The 22144-nt window shown below is 41.6% G+C and overlaps 1 protein-coding gene across 4 annotated transcripts in view; it reads left to right on the forward strand.

The window, feature by feature from the left end:
- Window positions 1-213: 213 nt before the first annotated feature.
- The window catches only part of scfd1 (sec1 family domain containing 1), a 247864-nt gene continuing 225933 nt past the window's right edge, over window positions 214-22144 (forward strand). For 2 of the 4 annotated variants that reach the window (XM_041214895.1, XM_041214894.1), the window contains exons 1-5: window positions 218-280; window positions 12945-13015; window positions 14655-14743; window positions 18079-18169; window positions 18331-18453. In XM_041214895.1, the coding sequence (XP_041070829.1) occupies window positions 250-280; window positions 12945-13015; window positions 14655-14743; window positions 18079-18169; window positions 18331-18453 (405 nt within the window). In that variant the 5' untranslated portion in view covers window positions 218-249. Of the gene's footprint in view, window positions 281-12944; window positions 13016-14654; window positions 14815-18078; window positions 18170-18330; window positions 18454-22144 lie in introns of all 4 variants that reach the window. The other 2 variants (XM_041214893.1, XM_041214896.1) reach the window with 2 other exon arrangements.

Raw genomic sequence — 22144 nt, forward strand, 5'->3', positions numbered from 1 at the left:
TAGGTGGTTCAATTGAAGCATTGAAGAGGGCATTGGATGATTATTTAAATAGAAACAATGTTCAGGGTTATGGGGAAAAGGCAGGAAATTTCTCTAAGTTAAAATGCTCAGAGCCAGTGCAGACACGATGGACCGAATATCTTCCTTCCGAACCCTAGCAATTCTGTGACTGCGTGATTACGATATCACGCAGACTCCGAGCTGGAGCTGCCACGTCATCCTGTGCAGCGTCATCAAGGCACAGCAAAGATGGCGGCGTCCGTGCGAGAGAAGCAGATCGGTGAGTAGTTAACAACTGTCTTTAACAGTGCCGACAGAGCCTGGAGTAGTTATTGGAAATTCCGGCCACGCTGACAGAGTCATAGTGTGGAAAAGTAACCGATTGGTGGTGTACAGCTGCTCGGCTTTTGTGTCAGGCCTAAGATAGTAGTGACAGAAATCGGAATTGATTTGAATATGAAGCCGGTGGTAGAAGGGGAGTTGCTGATGTTAGCACCAAGCGTTTGTTACTGTATGCCTATTTATCTGTCATTTCCATAGACGTTAGTTCTTTAAACAGAAGTATGGTCTTCCCTGGAACAGGGGCATTTGTGTTTCAAAAGGAAAGACTACTTTGTTTCACATAGCTTGAGTTAAAAAAGTTTTAGTGCATTATGTCTTTATGATACTGGTAATTGTCAGTTATTTGTTCACAAGTGGTGTGTATGTTTGATAATGTCACGCTTTTCTGATTAAAATTGGATCAACTTTCACTTTCATATCCGTATTGGCAAATATACATGCCCACATACAATCGAGACCACCTGTTACACCAAGAAAAGGTTGTGTCTAAGAGCAAGTGGCCCTGATTGCAAGAGGCATTGCATGAATCAAGAAACTTTGCCTGGAAAAAAATTCAACCAGCCAAAAATCTGATTGTACCTTTCATAACAATTGAATTCACCTCATGCTGTTTAAATTCAAGAACACTTTTGTCTTTAAGTTTTTTTCCATGATCTAATATTTGGTGTTCTTTTCCAGGAGGCTTAAGTTGAACACTGCCTCCTTTCGTACAAGCAGGTCATTTTGCTGTTGAGTAACATCCTCTTTAGCTGCTTTAAGAACATCATTAAGGTTATGTTGATGTTCATCTAAGAAAGCTTGATACTCCATTTTATTCAGCTTATAAATTTGAATTTTTTTCTTTTCATCTTCCCATTGATTTTTGTTTAATTTTGTTCTATCAAGAGTGATTGCCTCTTCATTTTGAAGTTTTAATCAATGTACAAGAACACATATCCTTCCTCGCAGTTCTATTGTATCATCATTGATTCCAGCATTTCCACTCTTCAAAGCATTCTTTTCCTTTGTTTCATCATTAGCTTTGTGCACTGTTGCTATCTGCTTTTCTAGATGTTGTTTGTCTTCTCTGCATTTTTAATTTAGATGGCTTTAACTCGTCTCCAACTGCCATTAACTTTTTATTTTCGGCCTGACGCTCCAATGTCCTTTTATAATTAGCAGGCTGGATTTCTGATTCTTTGGACACATCTTTAGTCAAAACATTAATTCTTGCAGCAGGGTTGCAAAAAATCATTGATTCTTTCAAGTCACTTGGCTTTCCCTGGACAACTTTGGTTTCAACAGTCTCAAATGGACTTTCCCAAGATGACAATGCCCTATCCCCAGCCAAATTATTTCCTAATAAGAAATCTACACTGTCAATAGGTTACAGCTAAAGAGAAGCAGAAATGTGATGATATTTATATTGTTTAAGAGGGGTTCAGCTTCACCTGCTCCACTCCCCTTAAACAGTATAAGTTTCATCACGTTTTTACTTTAGCTTTGAAGAAGAGTCATACATACTGAAACGTCAACTCTGTTTCTCTCTCTACGGATGCTGTCAGGCCTGCTGAGTTTTTCCAGTTTTTGTTCACCATATTGATATGTTTTTATTTAGCAAACTTTCCGGACCGAAATTCCCTTCACCTGTCAACATTAGTGATCGTGCTGATCCTGTATCTCTAAGACTTTTACTGTAACAAGCAACCTAAAATCAACCTAGATCAAACATTATTTAACAAGCAACTAAACACCAAACTAAAAAAAAAGGTACATTTAGCATTCACCAACTTGCACAACCAAAATATGTCTTACAAAACATTTCCATGCAACATCACACTTCTGGTCAATATGTAGGATTACAGGAACAGTCCCAGTTCGCCAGAAGAGGTTCCCCGCCATGCCAGGTTGAATCTTCCAGTTTTGTTGAACAATCATTTCAATCAGCCTGTGTTCTCCTCAATATGATTACCACCAGCAAGGCATACCTTATCAACTCTATGTTCCTTAAATCTTCAAGAGCTTCATCTGTTTTGTTCCCTTTTTAACAGAAACCAAACTCTCACCAACACCTGCTTGGTCATTACCATATAAACAACTCACCCTGCTTTCCCACAGCAGTAGTTAGGTTCTCTCTGCATCTCAAACAGCAACTGCCCTTTCTCTGTGAGAAACTGAAAAGATGTTAAAACTGCCACCCCACTTTAGTGGATTTCTGTTTGAGTTTCTCTCCCCCTGGTACTTTTCAAAACATAACTGTCTTGTAAAATTCAGTGTTCATGTCTCCAGAGAGACATGCGCTGAAGAAGAAAAGCTGATGAAACAGTTGAAGAAGCTTCACTATAGACTTGAAAGTTGAGGAATCTACCAGAGTGAGTGGAGGTCCATTGCAAGACCCTGAGTGACGCAGAGTGAAGGAACCTGGTCAGATCACAGAATGGTGAGCAAAATTACTAAAAAGCTGTACTTACATTGTAGTATAGCAAGTGGCAGTCCCAGGGGCTCAACAGACTACAGAAGCTGGAAGATAGTTGTAAGCAAAAAAAAAGTTAAAAATGACAGTCCTAGAAACCTGGAGTTATTATTGCAGATCTTAAATGATGCAACAGTGATGGATGTCACTTCTTAAAGTAGTAGAAAAAAATCTCATTTGTAATGTTTAGATCACCTGTTCTTCTTTGCAGCACTGTTGCTGAGAGTGGGCTGCTTATTTGGCACAAATGATACATTTAAATGAAGGGAAAACAAGTTAGTGAGCAAATACTGCAGCATGGAGTAGAAACGGACACTACTCTATGTGGAGTTTGAATTTATAACTCAGTATTTTATTCTTTCTGTTTTTCATGATTTTTAGTTGTTTAATAATGTCAACATTATTTTATTGAGGCTTTGGGTAAAGCAGGTTTTAGTGTGGAAGTTTATTAAGACTCACATTTGAGTCCTCAACTGAAAAGACCAGTAAAATGCTAAACTCAGCAGAATAATGGTCCTTAGCTGGACTCATTGCATTCCAATCATATCTGTCCCATTGTGGGTAGAGAATAATGTACAATGGCTTCTCTTATTGCGCATGTACCATTACCTCTGGAATCTCCCATGGATCTATCCTTGGTCCCCCCTCCTATTCCCATCTATATGCTGCCTGTTGTGTGTGCCTGCATGCCATTGTAAAGTAAAGGTGCTCAACAGAGCAGGGGTTAATGTGGGACTGGAGAATAGCACCGCCCATGGTATAATGTATAGAGTCACATGGTAATAGACTCAGAGCAGTCTAGAAGGAATCTGCATGGGAGCAGGACCGTGCATGGCAGTAACTGGGATCTGAACATAGTTAAGGATTACCTATAAATGGTTCACGTTTAAACATGCAAGCCTCAAGATCTCATCAATGAGACACCAAATGAGCCCATAACACAACATGGTGATCAGCGGTGGTATGAAAGGTGGCATTTAAACGATGAACCCAGAACAGGATCCCAAGATAAGAAAAACTAAAAGTAGCTGAAGCATGACCAGAGAGACATGCGCTGAAGAAGAAAAGCTGAAGAAACAGTTGAAGAAGCTTCACTACAGATTTGAAAGTTGAAGAATCTACCAGAGTGAGTGGAGGTCCATTGCAAGACCCTGAGTGACGCAGAGTGAAGGAACCTGGTCAGATCACAGAATGGTGAGCAAAATTACAAAAAAGAAGCTGTACTTACATTGTAGTATAGCAAGTGGCAGTCCTGGGGCTCAACAGACTACAGAAGTTGGAAGATAGTTGTAAGCAAAAAAAAAAGTTAAAAATGGAAGGCCTGCAAAAAAAAAATACAGTTTGAAAGCTTTGGAAGGGAATGAGGAGGTTGATTGCCAAAGAGCCCGTCAAAACTGTAAAAACACGCAAAAGTCAAAAACCATAGGAACAGGAAGGGGAAATGACATTTAAAGCTGTAACTATTAACAAAAACAAACAGCCATGGACAGAAAATTAGAAGAGCCAGACCCATTTTGGGTAAGCAAATGGTGATACCAGACCCAAGAGTGGCAGCCTTGGAGAAGAGAATTTTTAGTTTAAAGGAGAATTACAGGATTAAATAAGGAATCAGAAGAAGTAATGTAGAAACTAGGAGCAGGAGTAAGCCATTCGGTCCTTCGAGCCTGCTCCGCCATTCATTTTGATCATGGCTGATCATCCAACTCAATAGCCTGCTATCGCTTTCTCCCCATACCCTTTGATCCTTTTTGCCCCAAGAGCTATATGTAACTCCTTCTTGAAAACATACAAGGTTTTGGTCTCAACTACTTTCTGTGGTAACGAATTCCACAGGCTCACCACTCTCTGGATGAAGAAATTTCTCCTCATCTCAGTCCTAAATGGTCTACCCCATACCCTCAGATTGTGACCCCTGGTTCTGGACTCCCCCACCATTGGGAACATCCTTCCAGCATCTACACTGTTTAGCCCTGTTAGAATTTTATAGATTTCTTTGAGATCACCCCATATTCTGAACTCCAGCGAATATAATCTTAATCAACTCAATCTCTCCTCATATGTCAATCCCGCCATCCCAGGAATCAGTCGGGCAAACCTTCGCTGCACTCCCTCTATACCAAGTACATCCTTCCTCAGATAAGGAGACCAAAACTGCACATAATATTCTAGGTGTGGTCTCACCAAGGCCCTGTACAATTGTAGCAAGACATCCCTGTTCCTGTACTCGAATCCTCTGGCAATGAAGGCCAGCATACTGTTTGCCTTCTTTACTGCCTGCTGCACCTGCATGCTTTCCTTCAGCGACTGGTGTACAAGGACACCATGGTCTCGTTGCACTTTCCCCTCTCTCAATTTATAGCCATTCAGATAATAATCTGCCTTTCTGTTTTTGCTACCAAAATAAATAACCTCACATTTATCCACATTATACTGCATCTGGCATGCATTTGCCCACTCACTCAGCTTGTCCAACTCACACTGAAGCATCTCTGCATCCTCCTCACAGCTCACCCTCCCACCCAGCTTTGTGTCATCTGCAAATTTGGAGATATTACATTTAATTCCCTCATCTAAATCATTAATATATATTGTGAATAACTGGAGTTCCAGCACCGATCCCTGCGGTACCCCATTAGTCACTGCCTGCCTTTCGGAAAAAGACCCGTTTGTTCCTACTCCTTGTTCCCTGTCTGCCAATCAGTTTTCTGTCCCTCTCAATACAGTACCCCCAATCCCATGCGCTTTAATTTTACACATCAATCTCTGATGTGGGAGTTTGTCAAAAGCCTTCTGAAAATCCAAATAAACCATATCCACTGGTTCACCCTCATCAACTCTACCAGTTACGTCCTTGAAAAATTCCAGTAGATTTGACAAGCATGATTTTCCATTCATAAATCCATGCTGATTCTGTCTGATTCTGCCACTGTTTTCCACGTGCTCAGCTATTAAATCATCTACGATGGACTCTAGAATTTTCCTCACTACTGACATCAGGCTGACTGATCTATAATTCCCTGATTTCTCTCTGCCTCCCTTTTTAAATAGTGGGGTTACATTAGGTACCCTCCAATCTGTAGGAACTGTTCCAAAGTATAGAATCTCGGAAGATGACCACCAATGCATCCACTATTTCTAGGGCCATTTCCTTAAGTACTCTGGGATGTAGATTCGGGCCCCGGGGATTTATCGGCCTTCAATCCCATCAATTTCCCCAATATCATTTCCCTACCAATACTGATTTCTTTCATTTCCTCCCTCTCACTAAACCCTGTGTTCCCCAACATTTCTGGTATGTTATTAGTGTCCTCCTTTGTGAAGACAGAACCAAAATATGTATTTAGTCGTTCAGCCATTTCTTTGTTCTCCATTATAAATTCCCCTGTTTCTGACTGTAAGGGACCTACATTTGTCTTCACCAATCTTTTTCTCTTCACATACCTATAGAAACTTTTACAGTCAGTTTTTATGTCCCCTGCAAGCTTACTCTCGTACTCTATTTTCCCCATCTTAATCAATCCCTTGGTCCTCCTTTGCTGAATTCTAAACTGCTCCCAATCCTCAGGTCTGTTTTTTCTGCCCAATTTGTATGCCTCTTCCTTGCATCTAATACTATCTCCAATTTTCCTTGTAAGCCATGGTTTGGCCACCTTTCCTGTTTTACTTCTGCACCAGACCGGAATAAACAATTGTCGCAGTTCACCCATACGCTCTTTGAATGTTTGCCTATCCACTGTCATTGCTTTAAGTAACATTTCCCAATCCATCATAGCCATCTCGTGCCTCATACCATCGTAGTTTCCTTTATTAAGATTCAGGACCCAAGTCTCAGAATCAATTATGTCACTCTCCATCTTGATGAAGAATTCTATCATATTATGGTCGCTCATCCCCAAGGGGCCTCGCACAACTAGATTGCCAATTATTCCTTTCTCATTACACAATATCCAGTTGAGGAAGACCTGTTCTCTCGTTGGTTCCTCAACGTATTGGTCCAGAAAAACATCCCGTATACACTCCAGGAATTTCTCCTCTATGGTATTGTTACTAATTTGATTTGCCCAATCTATATGAATATTAAAGTCACCCATATTTCCAGATGGTCCTTTATTACATGCATCTCTAATTTCCTGTTTAATGCCATTCCCAACATCACCACTATAGTTTGGGCGTCTGTATACAACCCCCACTAACGTTTTTTGCCCCTTAGTGTTCCTCAGTTCTACCCAAACAGATTCCACATTGTTGGAGATAATATCTTTCTTCACTATTGCGTTAATTTCCTCTTTAACCAGCAATGCAACTCCACCGCCTTTTCCTTTTTGTCTGTCCTTCCTAAATATGGAATACCCCTGGATGTTTAGTTCCCATCCCTGGTCACCCTGCAGCCATGTCTCCGTAATCCCGACTATATCATACCTGTTTACATCTATTTGCGCGGTTAATTCATCCACTTTATTGCGAATGCCCCTTGCGTTAAGGCCCAAAGCCTTAAGGCTTGTCTTTTTAACATTCCTTGTCCCGTTCCTACTATTTTTCACTGAGGCCCTGTTTGACTCTTGCCCTTGATTTCCCTATAACTTTTCTTATTCCGCTTTCTGTCTTTTGTTCTTGCCTTTGATTCCCCTTCCTCAAGTTGACAAGTTTTTATTCATGTTTGGTTCATTTGCTAGTGAAGTATTCCACAGCCAATGTATAGATCAGCGATCTTCACTATTTTTCAAGCAATGGCTGCTTTAGAAAAAACCTGCATATGAGATCCACATCGACTTCTAAATTATCATTGCTTCCTACTCTTTCATGATGTAATGTTACAGAGCAACGCATGTAACTAAAAAAAAATCACATTATACTCAAAGATAAATACACGTACAATTAAGGTATGCAGCATTTATAAAACAATAACCAGGAAAATATAAGGAATTAAAAATGCACCTACGCAAGTAAACTTTTTAAAAACTGAATAATGCATAACTTACTTTAAAAACTGGAAGAGCGAAAGTGTGCCTCTTGCTCCTTGACTGACTTTTAAAAAAAATTCATTCATGGGATGTGGTCTTTGGTGGCTGGGCCAGCATTTATTTCCAATCCCTAGTTGCCCTTGAGAAGGTGATGGTGAGCTGCCGCCTTGAACCGCTGCAGTCTATGTGGTGTTGGTACACCCACAGTGCTGTTAGGAAGGGAGTTCCAGGATTTGACCCAGCCGCGGCGGTGATATTTTTCCAAGAAACGTTTTCTCTGAGGGTTGTGTGACCTTGGAATTCTCTGCCTCAGAAGGTGGTGGAGGCAGGGTCATTGAATATTTTTAAGGCAGAGGTAGATAGATTCTTGTTAAGCAAGGGAATCAAAAGTTTTTGGGTTAGATGGGAATGTGGAAGTCAAAACGCAAGATTAGCCATGATCTTATTGAATGGTGGAGCAGGCTCGAGGAGCCGTATGGTCTACTCCTGTTCCTATTTCTTATGTTCTTAAGTCAGGATGGTGAGTGACTTGGAGGGGCACTTCCAGGTGGTGGTGTTCCCATCTATCTGCTGCCCTTGTCCTTCTGGATGGTAGTGGTCGTGGGCTTGGAAGGTGCTGTCTCAGGAGCCTTGCATCATTGCATCTTTTAGATGGTACACACTGCTGCTACTCTGCGTCAGTGGCGGAGGAAGTGAATGTTTACACAATATTCTTCATGCAGTAGATGTAGTCTGTCATTGTGATCCAAGTAAGGCAGAACAAATATTCATTTTCTTTTCACAATATTCATTGTTGAAAAGGTAGATTCGCAGATATACATAACTGACAAAAGAAATGACAGCACTTTTTGCACACACTGTTTCAGATATAGGTATTGTGTGCCAGGGACCATGTTCCAGAAATGATAAACGCCTGTCTTAAGTTCAGACTTCATGATGTCAACTGTCTGAAGTTCCACAATTTCAACCTCCAAATTAGCACGATCTGACCAAAAGTCGGTGATAACCGATGACACAGATGACACTGCTACATAGAGAGAAGTTCTCAGTGAAATTAAAGAACTCCTTGTACTCCATGACATCTTTAAATCTAGACTCAAATTCCACCCTCTATTTCAACAAAACATGTACAAATGAATTGTACTTGAAATGTTTCAAAAGCTCTGGATTTTCTGAGGTCACTGTCCCGAGTTTTGCAAAGTGAACAAAGCACGTGTCGGGAATAAATAATTTTGTAATCTTGTTTTGAAAAGTGATTACTACAATGCAACGTGTTACTGGGAAGTTTCTGTTTCCCTTGCAACTGAAGATTTAATTCATTCAAGTGGCACAAGATGTCGGTCAAAAATTCCAGCTTTATTATCCAGCCTGGATTTTCCAAGTCTTTCTCCTCCTTCCCCTTGCTTTCAAGAAATTCACAAATCTGTGGGAGGAGACCCAAAAATCTTTCAAGGACCTTGCCACATCTCACTTCATTGTGCATTACTGGGTCACTGTACTCTTCCAGTCATACTCGAAACTTCCTGCGATTCAGTGCTCTTGAAACAATAAAATGAAAAACTTACAACCAACTGCATGATATTTAGCATTTCACTATTTTTTAGTTTACCCCCGAGTGCTTGATGTATAATGTATTGAAACATGGTGAATTTAGGTATTTCCTCTCGCTCTCTCATCAGGCTGATTAATCCATTCTCCCTCCCTCACATATTTGGTGAACTGCCTGTGTCCACAGATGTAGACTTTGTCCAATCCAGGTTGCTCTCTACAAGACAATCAGGGAGGCCAGTCAAAATATTTTCCCCTTTTGTCTGACCTTTCAAAGGTATTAAACACAACAGTTCTTCACAAAGTAATAATTCTTTGGGAAAATGAACCCAGACATGATTGTGGGGCGTCACATATATCTGTACTTTCATCCATTGCTATACTAAAACAAAGCGCTGCCAAAAGACCTGTAGTTAACTGTTGTCAGATTTCTTTTCTGATTTCCTCCACCTTTTTCATTATTGTGTCAGACAGTTGAAATCCTTTTATTTGCTTTAGGATTGCACTTTTGTTGTTAAAATTGGCATACAGGATTTCAGCAGAAGCCAGAAAATACTCCTTAATGATCTCTGCATCAGTAAATGCCTTTTTGTCTTGCTAAAATCCAAGCGATTTCAGAAGTTCCTTCTGTCAAACACACTGCAATGGAACTCAATTTCTGTATTATTTTCTGCTGGCCTTTAAACGAAACAGCAAGTTGCTCAATCTCACTTTTTCTTAGGTTACTCCCAGTTGGGTAATTTTCACTGAAGCTTGCATGCGCTATTGTGTAATGGCTTTCTAAACAGCTGTGCTAACAAATTAAACAAACCTGCTTCATACACGTTTCATTAAGCACAAAGAAAATCTTGTCAGTCTACTTTTCTTGAAACTTTTGGTTTTCATCTTCCAAAGCACGCACCTTTTTTTTTTTAGCTTATGAAATTAGTCATTTTTAGTAATCTTCCGGGTGGGTATTTGTGGGCAGTTGGTCTCATAATATTTTTGGTACATTGGCTCTCATGGAAGCAGTGAACATAGGATTCTATTTGTCAAATATTTTTGGGTCATACTGACAAAAGTTTGCCCATTGAATGTTATGTAGATAATTATTGCTTGTGGGAAAACATATACTCTACAAAAAGACGGTGAGAAAAGATTAAAGATTGACCTTGCTGTCTTGAAACAAATGCTGAAGAGAAAGGAAATTTTCAAGTCATGGGATGATAGTACAAGCACATCGTTTTGTGAAACAAAGAAACTGTTGGACCTAGAAGCAGTGCATCTTGTAATGCTTTGTACAGTATATGGAAAGTCATTTTTTCTTTGGTTTGTTTTGAAATATTGTGCATATTAACTGTTGACGGGTTCTCTTTTTCTTTAGCCTCAGTTGATACAATTAACTTTTAAATATATACAGGTGGAAGGCATTGGTTGGTTATTGAGCATATATAGAGAGACACTTACTGACACAGTGTGAGTCAAGCTAGGAGCAATATACCTGTAATGATTCACTCTGTGAATAAATCTGTGGAAACATAAGATTTAGGGGCAGGAGTAGGTAGGTCCCTTGAGGCTGCTGCGCCATTTGATAAGATCATGGCTAATCTGGTTGTGGTCTTAAACCCATGTTCCTGTCTGCCCCCCAATAACTCTTGATTCCCTTGTTTATCAAAAATCTATTCAACTCAGCAGTGAACATGGGATTCTAAATTTAATTTAATGATGCAGTCTCCACCCTCCAAGAGGAACATCTTCCCTGTATCCACCCTATGAAGACCCTCAAGATCTTATATGTTTCCATACAATCACCTCTTGTTTTTCTAAACTCCGATGGTTATAGGCCCAACCTATTCAACCTTCCTTCGTAAGATAATCCCTTCATCCCAGGAATAAGTCAAGTGAACCTTTTCTGAACCACTTCTAATGAAATTATATCCTCCCTCAACTAAGGAGACCAAAACTACACATTATGCTCAAGATCTGGTCTCGCCAAGGTCCTTTAACAGCTGCAATACTTCCCTGTTTTTATATTTCATTCCACTTGTAATTATGACAACAAATCATACTTTACTCTTCATATGTGAACTGCTTCACTGTTTTCCAGGCAAAAAAACCTGCAGTGTGAGAGCAACAACTATAATAGAGGCGCCATTGCCTGATTTGCACCTGGTGCGCTAACACAAAGGAAGAAAGGACATTAATCGAAAAGCAGAATACATTGTTCTTTCTGGGGGAATGCAGGCTTGAAGTTGACTGACTTGGCTGCGGCTCAGTGCTAGGGTGAGGGATTTACAGAATGTGTTTCTCTCTCCTTGTGAGCTGGTTGAACACATCTGTATGCCACATCCTAATGTGATGGCGGCTGCCCCTTGAACACTTTCAGTCGCCAACTGCATCTAAAGGAGTGGGCCCATTTCCTGGATACAAACGGATCTCTCACACACACACTCAATCTCTAAGTCCCATGCACGCACTTACCTCACTCTCTCATTTACTCACCTCACTCTCTCACTCACCTCACTCCCTCTCTCACTCACCTCACTCCCTCTCTCACTCACCTCACTCCCTCTCTCACTCACCTCACTCCCTCTCTCACTCACCTCACTCCCTCTCTCACTCACCTCACTCCCTCTCGCACTCACCTCTCTCTCTCTCTCTCTCACTCTCTCTCACTCACTCTCTCACTCACCTCTCTCTCACTCACCTTACTCTTACTCTTTCAGCCTTGCTCACTCGCTGCCAGGCGCGCGCTCACTCACTGCCAGGCGCGTGCTCACTCACTGCCAGGCACGCGCTCACTCACTGCCGGGCGCGCGCTCACTCGCTGCCCTTTCTCGCTCACGCGCCCTTTCTCTCTCGCTCACGCGCCCTTTCTCTCTCGCTCATGCACCTTTTCTCTCTCTCTCTCTCTCACGTACCCTTTCTCTCTCTCTCTCTCTCATGTGCCCTTTTCTCTCTCTCTCTCTCTCTCACGCACCCTTTCTCTCTCTCACGCACCCTTTCTCTCTCTCACGCACCCTTTCTCTCTCTCTCTCTCTCTCTCTCTCACGCACCCTTTCTCTCTCTCTCATGCACCCTTTCTCTCTCACGTACCCATTTCTCTCTCTCTCTCTCTTTCATGCACCCTTTCTCTCTCTCTCTCTCTCTCACACGCACCCTTTCTCTCTCTCTCTCTCTCTCTCTCTGTCTCTCACACGCACCCTTTCTCTCTCTCTTTCTCACGCACTCACTGCCACACAGGCATACATTTTTCTCCCCCTCTTTCCCCCACTCCAACACATACCCCACAGAGGCTGAATGCCTGACCTCGCAGCCAGTCTCTCCTCCCCAGGATCCCAGCACCGCCATGCTTTGCTCTCTGGGCCCTGGTTGGAGGATCCAGCAATACTACACCACTGGTCAGGGAGCTGCACTTAGTGTCGAAGGGAGCTACCACTGGCTCATGTGACTTGCAGTGAAGATCACTGGTCTAGAGCCTTCTAAAATTTTGTGGTATTATTCCTGATAATTATATATTATTAGTAGAGTGTTAAATGTAATAAATTAGTGAAAATATAACAGGTCATTTAAAAATACTTTTGAAATGTAAGAACTGATTCAATTTCTTTGAGCTTTATTGCTGTTCAAAATTCAATGAGCATTTTTCTTTTATTTCATAGCTGCTTTAAAACGGATGTTAAACTTCAATGTCATTCCTCTTAAAAACAGCATCACAGAACCTGTATGGAAGGTGAGGAAATATTCTGCATACCTAGAATTGCTGGAAATGCACTTGAATCAAAAAATAACGTGTCCTGCTAATGCTATAAACAAAGCTTTTTAAAATCTGTTCCTTGAAACTTGAGTCATGACATCATTAGATTGACAAAAATTGAAGATGGCAAACATAATAGTAGCGGAATGCAGCATTGGATATATTCGCTCATATCTAATTCAATGAATTGTGCTTGTGCAGCCTATATTTCTGTACAATTTTAAAGCTGCATGAATCACTGCAAATCTGAAACAGAATGGTCTTGAATTTCTGCAGAGTGGCAGTCAGAGTCGGATTGCCACTCTACTCCTCTCTCCTACCTCGTAATCCAGCCGATTCTTTCACACCTGACATTCCGACTCGGGCCGGCTGAGAACTGTGTAGGGCTGCAAACTCCTGAGGCTTTTAGTCGAGGGCTGCAGAGTCAGAGATAAGTAAGCCTTTTTTACGGGACTAACTGCATTAGGCAGGTAAGTTTAAAGATCCAGCCACTTTCAGGAGTAATGGAGAAGGTATGTTCGTAAGGCAGGTGTGTAGTATTAGAGGAGAGTTGTGGGGGTGAGTGGTCAGCGGGAGGGGGATGGGTGGCTGGGGGGTCAGTGGAGGGGGCTGGGGGTCAGGTGGTCAGTTGTGGGGGGGAAGTGGGGTTTTGGTCTAATGGTGCTGGGTGGCTAGCCGGTTGTGGCGGGGGGTGGGTGGTTGGGTGGTCAGGTGTGGGCCGGGGGTGTTGGTCGGGAGGTCATGTGGTCATTTGGGAAGGGGTGAGGGTCGGGTGTATATTGCGGGGGGGTGAGGGGTCTTGTCAGGGTGGTGGGGTCAGGTTGTCAGTGGGGGTGGTGGAGGTCAGGTGGTTAGTGGCGGTCCCATGGAGGGTTGGGGAGGGGTCTGTACTATAGTTACCCAGGGATTTGAAGTGCTTTTATTTTTTCTAACTTTCCAGGCCAATATGTACAAATTTCTCACCAAACAAAGATTTAAGATGGTTACAAAAGAACAACTGTACACAAGTAACATATCATTGTTAATCTCATGTCTATGGTTAGCTTGGAAAAAGGACATCCTCAATTCTCCATTACGCAATTTCAATGCTGCTAATGTCAAAAGCAAAATGGGATTTTTTGCTGTACAGGATAAGTATCCTTTATCAGAAACCTTCTGGCCAATTGCATTTCAGATAATTTTGGTTTTCAGATACCACATATAAACTTACAATAGCCTAAGCTATAGTCTAAAGTAAATAAAATGGCTTGAAAAGTAAGATGTATCACTAAGTAATAAATACAGGGTAACTGTAATAAGTTTCTTTTTGACACATTCACCACAAAAATCGCAAGGTAAACAGTGCAGACAAACAACTAGACTTCTCGTGCTTAAGGTCGATAAGATTCAAAATATGTGCTGTTTTTGGATGTGCTTGGTTTTCAGATTTACGAATAAAGGATACTCGACCTGTATTCATAATGTATTTATTGACACATAGGCCAATAACATTCAATTGCCTGTATTTCAAGCTTATACACTCTTAGAAACTGTTGCTAAGATTAATGAAGTACTGTGTGAGCACTCTATAATTTGTATATAAGCAACAAATCTACTTTTTCTGTTCCTTGTACAGATTCTGATTTATGACCGATTTGGTCAGGATATCATTTCACCATTGTTGTCTGTGAAAGAGTTGAGAGACATGGGCATCACTTTGCACTTGTAAGATGAATTTAACCTTGAACTTCTATCGTGTAAGCTGGAGCATGATGGACATATGGTCCTATAACAGAGTATAACCTATCTTAATTTCCTTTCTTTTTGGTGATGCTTGTTATAACGATATCTCAGCAATTTAAAAATAAACTTAAATGTTTGTATAATTCTACATGATGTTTCCAGAGGTTAAGGATCTCAAAAATCTGTTTATATCAAACTAGTTCTAATTCTAAATTGACACATATCAATCAAAGTTGTTTTGTTTGGAAGTTTTGGTTTTGTTAAGAAGCTGCAATATATCAAAAAAAAAATGTCGTCCCTGAGCCCTTTGTAGTTGTCGGATACGTTTTTGATATTTGGCCAACTGCAACTAAGGTCTAGAATAATTCTTCAAGAAAGTTTCTCAATCAGACCATGTAGATGCAACAAATATTAATGAATTAGTTACCTAGTCCCGAACTTGTGTCTTTCTCTGAAACAGTAGTTGTACAACTTGAGTTCTTCTTCTGTCGCCTTTGCCTCCCTACTCACTTTTTTGGGCAGGAGTTCCCCCTCTTGACTAGAGAAACCTTTCACCTGGCTCCAGTATTCTCTCTTCACCTGGACTCTTCCCTCTGGCCTCTTAGATGCTTTTGATCTTTTCATTGAGAACTGCTGGTGTGACATAGCTGTCTTAATTTCTCAGTTTCCCTCACACACTCTAACCTGTCTCCCTCTGAACTAAAAACAGAAAATGCTGGAAAAACTCGGCATATCTGGCAGTATCTGGGGAGAGAGAAACAGTTAATGTTTCGAGTCCGTATGAGCCTTCTTCAGATTTAAAGAGAAGTAGAAACATGGTGTTTTAGAGGGACTGGAGCAGGTGGAGCAAAATAGAATGTCAGGGCTAGGTGGGTGCTAAGGAGAAATTTGACAAAGATGTCATGGACACAGGACAAGTGGAATGTTAATGTAGTGTCAAAGACTAAAGGAGGTGCCGATAGTGGCATAAAGGTAAAGTGAATTGTGTTACTATCAGAGCAAGGATCAGCGCTCTGTGAAAGCAAAACATAAAAACAAGTGATAGATGGCCCTGTGTGTGTGTTTTGGGGGGCTGGTGGTTAGGGGAAAAGGATAGAAAAATAAATTTAAAAAATAAATAAATAAAAATAAAAGAAATTGGATAAAAATGGAGGAGAGAGTTCATGGTCTGAAGTTGTTGAACATTGTTATCAAGCAAACTGACAAGGGCGATGGTACTGTGTTGTCAGGCGAAGCAATGATTTACTTGTAATTCTTTCATTTTGGTATACTATATTCGCTGCTCATAATGTGGTCTCCTCTACATTGAGGAGACCAAATGCAGATTGGGCAACCACCTTGTGGAACACCTCCATCTGCATGCATCATCCAGACCTTCTTTTCTATTTTGATTCCCTACCTTGCTCTCATGCTTACATTTCTGTCCTCACCGTGCTGCAGTGTTCCAGTGAAGCTCAATGCAAGCTTGAGGAACAGCATCTCATCTTCTGATTAGGTATCTTACAGCCTTTGAGTCTCAACAATTTTAGACCATGAACTTTGTCTTCCATTTTGATTCAATTTTTGCCAAGTGCCATTCTGCATTTTGTTTTCATGCTTTTGCCTTCAGCCAAAGCCATTCATTATTCTGCCATTGATACTCAGTCTGGGAAATGTTTTGTTTCTTTACCACAACCATTCCCACTCCATTTGCCTTTTGTTCCATAACATGTTTGTTATTTAATCTCTCCCGCCCTGTAACCTGTCTTAGATCCCGCCACCCCATTTGTTCTATTTCCCCCTTTTCCCTTTCAACAGGATAAATGCATCACATTTCTACCTCCCTTCAGTTCCAAAGAAGAGTCCTATTGGACTCAAAGTTTGAACTCTGTTTTTGCCTCCACAGATGCTGCCAGACCTGTTGCAATTTTCCTGCACTTTCTGTTTTTTTGCAAGATTTCCAGCATCCACAGTATTTTGCTTTTATTACTGTACTGAAACAGATCTTGTTAAAGTCACAGATTACCTTCTTTGTGACTGATATTGGTAAACTATTCATTGTTGTCACCTCATTCAATCTGCAGCTTTCCACACACTTGATCATACCATCCTCCTTCCGTGTCTCTCCTCCATCATCCAATTGGATGAAACAGCCTTAGTCTGGTTCCATTCTTATCTAATCTTATTTGGAGAATCATGGAGAATGGCTTCTCTTTCCACTCTAGCTTTATCTCTGGAGTTCCTCATGGATCTATCCTTGGCCCACGTTTATTTTTCATTTCCCTTTGACAATATCATTTGCATGTATACTGATGACATTCAACTCTAATCCATGCCTGCTTGGAACTCTCCACTGTCCCTGATTTGTTGTACTGCTTGTCTGACATCTGATACTGAAGAAACAGAAATTTCCTCCTCTATGTTGGGAAGACTGAAACCATTGTCTTTGGTTTTTGCCACAAATTTCATTCCCAGTCCACCATTTGGAAATGGTGGCAATCCCTGGCAACTTGTTTCACCCCGAGATGAGTTTCTGACCACATATTACACCATCATCTTCCACCTCACTAACATCACTTCACTCTGACCTGCCTCAGCTCTTCTGCTGACATTCTCATCCATGCAATCTTGACTTAACTGTTTGAATGCTCTTCTGGCTGGCCTCCCATGTTCCACCCTACTTGTGCTCATCTAAAACCCCGCTTCCTGTATCATAACCTACTCCAAATCCCATTCATCCATCACCCCTCTGCTTGCTGACCTTCACTGGCTCCCCATCCGACAACACAATTTTAAAATCCTCATTTTGTTTTCAAATCCCTCCAAGATCCTGTCCTTCCTTATCTCTCCAGCTTTCTGTAGACCTACAAGCCATTGCGATCTATGAGCTCCTCCAATTTTTGCCTCTGGAGCACCCCTGATGTTTAACAGCGCAACACTGGCAGCTGTACTTTCACTTGCCTTGGCTGTAAGCTTTGAAATTCCCTCCCTGAACTTTGCCATCTCTCTTTCTCCTCTTTTAAAATGCTCCTGAAAACCTACCTCTGATCATCCTGCCTTGATTTCTCCTCCATGTAAAAAATGTTTTTATTGATATTGCCCTTGTTACGCACCTTGACACATTTTACTATGATAAATGCATAATATAAATGCAACATGTCAGAAAACAAATCATAAACTTTGATTTGAAAATGTATTTATGAAATATTTTGTACAAAATCAAATTTTGATTATACAGTACTTATAATTTAAGAAACTATGCATTTCTCTGTATTGATGTATTTAACATATATAGTGCAGTATTTACTTTGATCTTAAATTGCAGTTGAATTTTTCAGGCTATTGCACTCTGATCGAGATCCTATTCCAGATGTTCCAGCAATATATTTTGTTATGCCAACAGAAGAAAATGTTGACCGGGTTTGCCAGGTAATTAACAGATTTTTAGGTTACAGATGTGGTTCTTATAATTCCTGGTATGTAAAACTTTAACTGATGTTGAGAAGTTTACCTTATTGTGTTGATTTTTCAATTTAGTTCCTATGTTTGAACATTGGTTTTAAATTATATGAAAACTATTTTTTTTGTAGGATCTTCGGAACCAGCTTTATGAGTCCTATTACTTAAACTTCATCTCAGCAATTTCACGAAGTAAACTTGAAGACATTGCTAGTGCAGCTTTAAGTACAAATGCAGTAGCCCAAATTGCCAAGGTAAGATTGTCTTATTAGCTCATTAACTGATGCTTCATTCTGACCTAATTTATTTTGTTTTTCATTTCAGAATAAAGAAGTAACAAACATAATGGTTTAAACCAGAAATGTCTTATTTCATTACTGTTGGTACTTGAATTTGCCTTTTAAAATTGCCTTTGGAAGCTTTTTAGCTGTAAATCCTAAGTTTTAAGTGCATTCCTTGTAGTGCTACTAATCTTTTGTGGACCTGAATTTTTAAAATTTGAATGGGTCCACGCGAGTATTAAGGACTGTTTATTTTATGCTCTTAAATTACATATGTCGTTGTGTCTCCATGGCAGTTTATTCAGTGAACTCAGTTTGTGATCACTAACTCCTTGCAAATACAATTTTTGAGAGTCTTTTATGGCTGTCTAGCTAGAATTAGAATATGTAATTGATACAGCTGATTTGCTGGCTACAATTGAAAAGTATTCACTATGTAGCAAGTTTAAACTTTTAGTTTAATTATATAAGGCGTTTGTGCAGATTAACCACTTTGATATAATCATATAAAGCTGCATCTACTATATGATGCCATTATGGATATAATAAAATTTATCAATTTGGGTTGAAATATACCCCTTGATCTTTATATAAAAACAATTGTTGCTATATAGAACAATAGGTGGGGAGGTGGTGGCATAGTGGTATTGTCACTATACTGGTATTCCAGAGACTCAGGGTAATGCTCTGGGGACCAGGGTTTGAATCCCACTATGGCAGATGGTGAAATTTGAATTCAGTAAGAAATAAAAATTTGCAATTAAAAGTCTGATGATAATCATGAAACCATTGTCGATTGTCATAAAAACCCACCTGGTTCACTAATGTCCTTTAGAGAAGGAAATCTGCTGCCCTCACCTGGCCTGGCCTACATGTGACTCCAGATCCACAGCAATTCTTGGTTGTCCTATTTTAGTGGCATGTAGATTCTAGAGATTCTGAAAGGTCCCAGTGGATTGGAAAACCACAAGTGTAATAACTCTATTCAAGAAAGAAGGGAGACAAAAAGCAAAGAACTGCAGGCCATTTAGCCTAACATCTGTCATTGGGAGAATGTTGGAATGCGTTATTCAGGAAGTTGTTGCAGGACATATAGAAAATCATAATACGATTAGGAAGAGTTAACATGGTTTTATCTGTGGAAATTGTATTTGATAAGTTAGAGTTTTTTGAGGATGAAACAAGCAGAGAAGATAAAGGGGAGCCAGTAGATGTAATGTATTTGAATTTCCAAAAGGCATTCGATAAGGTGCCACAGAAAGAAGATATGCAAGATAAGAGCTCCTGGTATTGGGAGTAATGCATTAGCATGGATAGAGGATTGGAAAGCATATAGGAAACAGAGAGTCAGGATAAATGAGTCATTTTCATGTTGGCAAACTGTAACTGACCAAGTGTCACAGGAATCCATGCTAGGGTCTCTACTGTACAATTTATATTAATCGCTTGGATGAAGAGATTGAGTGTACTGTAGTCAGGTTTGCTGACAATGCAAAGATAGGTAGAAAAGCAAGTTTTGAGGAGGACACAGAGCCTGAAGAATATAAATAGGTTAAGTGAGTGGGCGAAAAACTGGGAGATGGAGTATGATGTGGTACGATGTGAGGTTGTTCACTTTGATGGGAAGAATAGGAAAGCCGAGTATTATTTAATGGAGAGAGACTGCAGGGTGCAGTGGTATAGAGGTATCTCGGTGTCTACGTATATGAGTCACACAAAGTTAGCATGTGGGTATAGCAAGTAATTAACAAGGCAAATGGAATGTTGGCCTTTGTTGCAATGGATTAGAGTATAAAAGTAGAGAAATCTTGCTGCAACAGTACAGGGCATTAGTGAGACTGTGTAGTTTTTTAGTCTCCTTATTTAAAGATGGATCTACGTGCATTGGAGGCAGTTCAGAGAAAGTTGAGTGCTGGGATGAAGGGATTGTCTTATGAGGAAAGGTTGAGCAGGTAGGGCCTATACGCATTGGAGTTTTTAAAAAAACGAGAGGTTGAAGCATAATGGGTCAAATCTTCTGTGCTCCATATCATTGGAGACTGGACGTAAGACTGAAGATGCACCTCAGTACCTTGTGGAAGTCCCACATGGATCTACATGGGAATTGCCCGTGAAATCTCACATTCCGATCGGCAATGCCCTGCTCGCTGTAAACTTCCAAGAATGTCTCCAACTCTGAACTAGCGATCGAGACTTCAGAGGTTTCACGGAACTTATCTGAATGGTTAACCAGGAAATGCTGAATAGATTAAAACCTAGTCTAATTCTTGGGTAACTACACAACCGACTCCCCCACAATCACAGCCCTTATGACTCCCCCTGTGATCCAAATCACCTATGCCCAACTACCCCCTGACCCGACTACCCTGACAGCGAACTCAGTCTGACCTCTCAACCCCCGATCACCTGACTACTCTGACCAGAAAACCCCCCAAACTGATGAACACCCTAACCACCAACCACAGCCCTCTCCTTCCTGACGTCCCCCGCCCCGTGCTCTCGTGCCTGCCTACCCCACCCAGTCAGAGGCTGTGGAGAGGGGTTGGGCGTGGATGGGTAGAAGGCTCAGGGCTCTGGGGGCGGAGGGGTCGAAGGCCCCCAGGTAGTTCAGAGGGGGGCAGGTTGATAGTCCAGTGTTGTGAGAAGGCATTGTGGGTGAGGTGGGGGTTTGAAGGTCCGGGTTTATGGGGAGGGGTGAGGGTGGTGGTGTCGAAGGTCCGGGCTTGTGATGGGGTTTCGAAGGTCTGGACTTTTGGGTGGGGTTGGGTGGGTGGGTTCAAAAGTCCAGGATTGTGAGGAGGGGTGCTGGGGGGGTGTGATGCGGGGGCCGAAGGTCTGGGTTTGTGGGGTGGAGGTGGTTTGAAGGTCTGGGATTGTGGGGATGTGTGGTTGTGGTTAAAGATTAGGGCATCTGGGGAGGGATGGGGAGATCGATGGGGGTTGGGGGAGCTGTTCTGAGGTTCGCGTGGTGCTTGGTCAGAGGTCCAGGGGCTGGCGGGAGTGAGGGTTGGAATTCCGGTGGGGTTGGAGTGGGTCAAGAGGATGGAGATCTAGATGGGGTTGTGATGGTCGGAGGCCTGGACGGTCCTGTGGGTGTGGTGGGAGCATGTTGGGCCACGTGGGGACAGGTGTGAGGGGAGTGGGGTGAGGGCCTCTGGGAGTATTGGGCCCACTTAGGGTGAAGCGGAATCCCGTTGGGGGTGGGGGATAGTGGGAGACTCCACCGTGGGAGTGAGGGGCTGCAGTGGGAGACTCCCCCTTGGTGGGGTGCGTGGGGGTGGCAGTGGGAGATTCTCCTGTGGGTGGATGGGGATGGGCGGGGCAGTGGGTGGGGCCCCTGAAGGTTCGGGGTGTCCCTTGAGGGGCCGGGTAAGTGTGGTGAGACCTGTGGGGGTCGGTCTGGGTCTGTACAATAGTTACCCAGATGTTAGAAGTGGTTTTAATTCTTCTAACTTTTCCTGGGTAACTATGTTGTAACCTAGTCAGAACCATCTTAAGTTTACGATTTAAATTGCATTTTGAATGGTTCCGGTGCTGGACCATTGCCCAGGGGAAGTTTGCACTTCTGGGCAATTGCCATGTAAACCTTACCTGTGAACTCCGAAAGGGGATTCCCCAGTGCATCTTTGGGGTTTCCCCCCACCCCCCTCCCCCCTACAATCCA

Source organism: Carcharodon carcharias, chromosome 20, assembly GCF_017639515.1.
Source record: "Carcharodon carcharias isolate sCarCar2 chromosome 20, sCarCar2.pri, whole genome shotgun sequence".
Taxonomy (NCBI): domain Eukaryota; kingdom Metazoa; phylum Chordata; class Chondrichthyes; order Lamniformes; family Lamnidae; genus Carcharodon; species Carcharodon carcharias.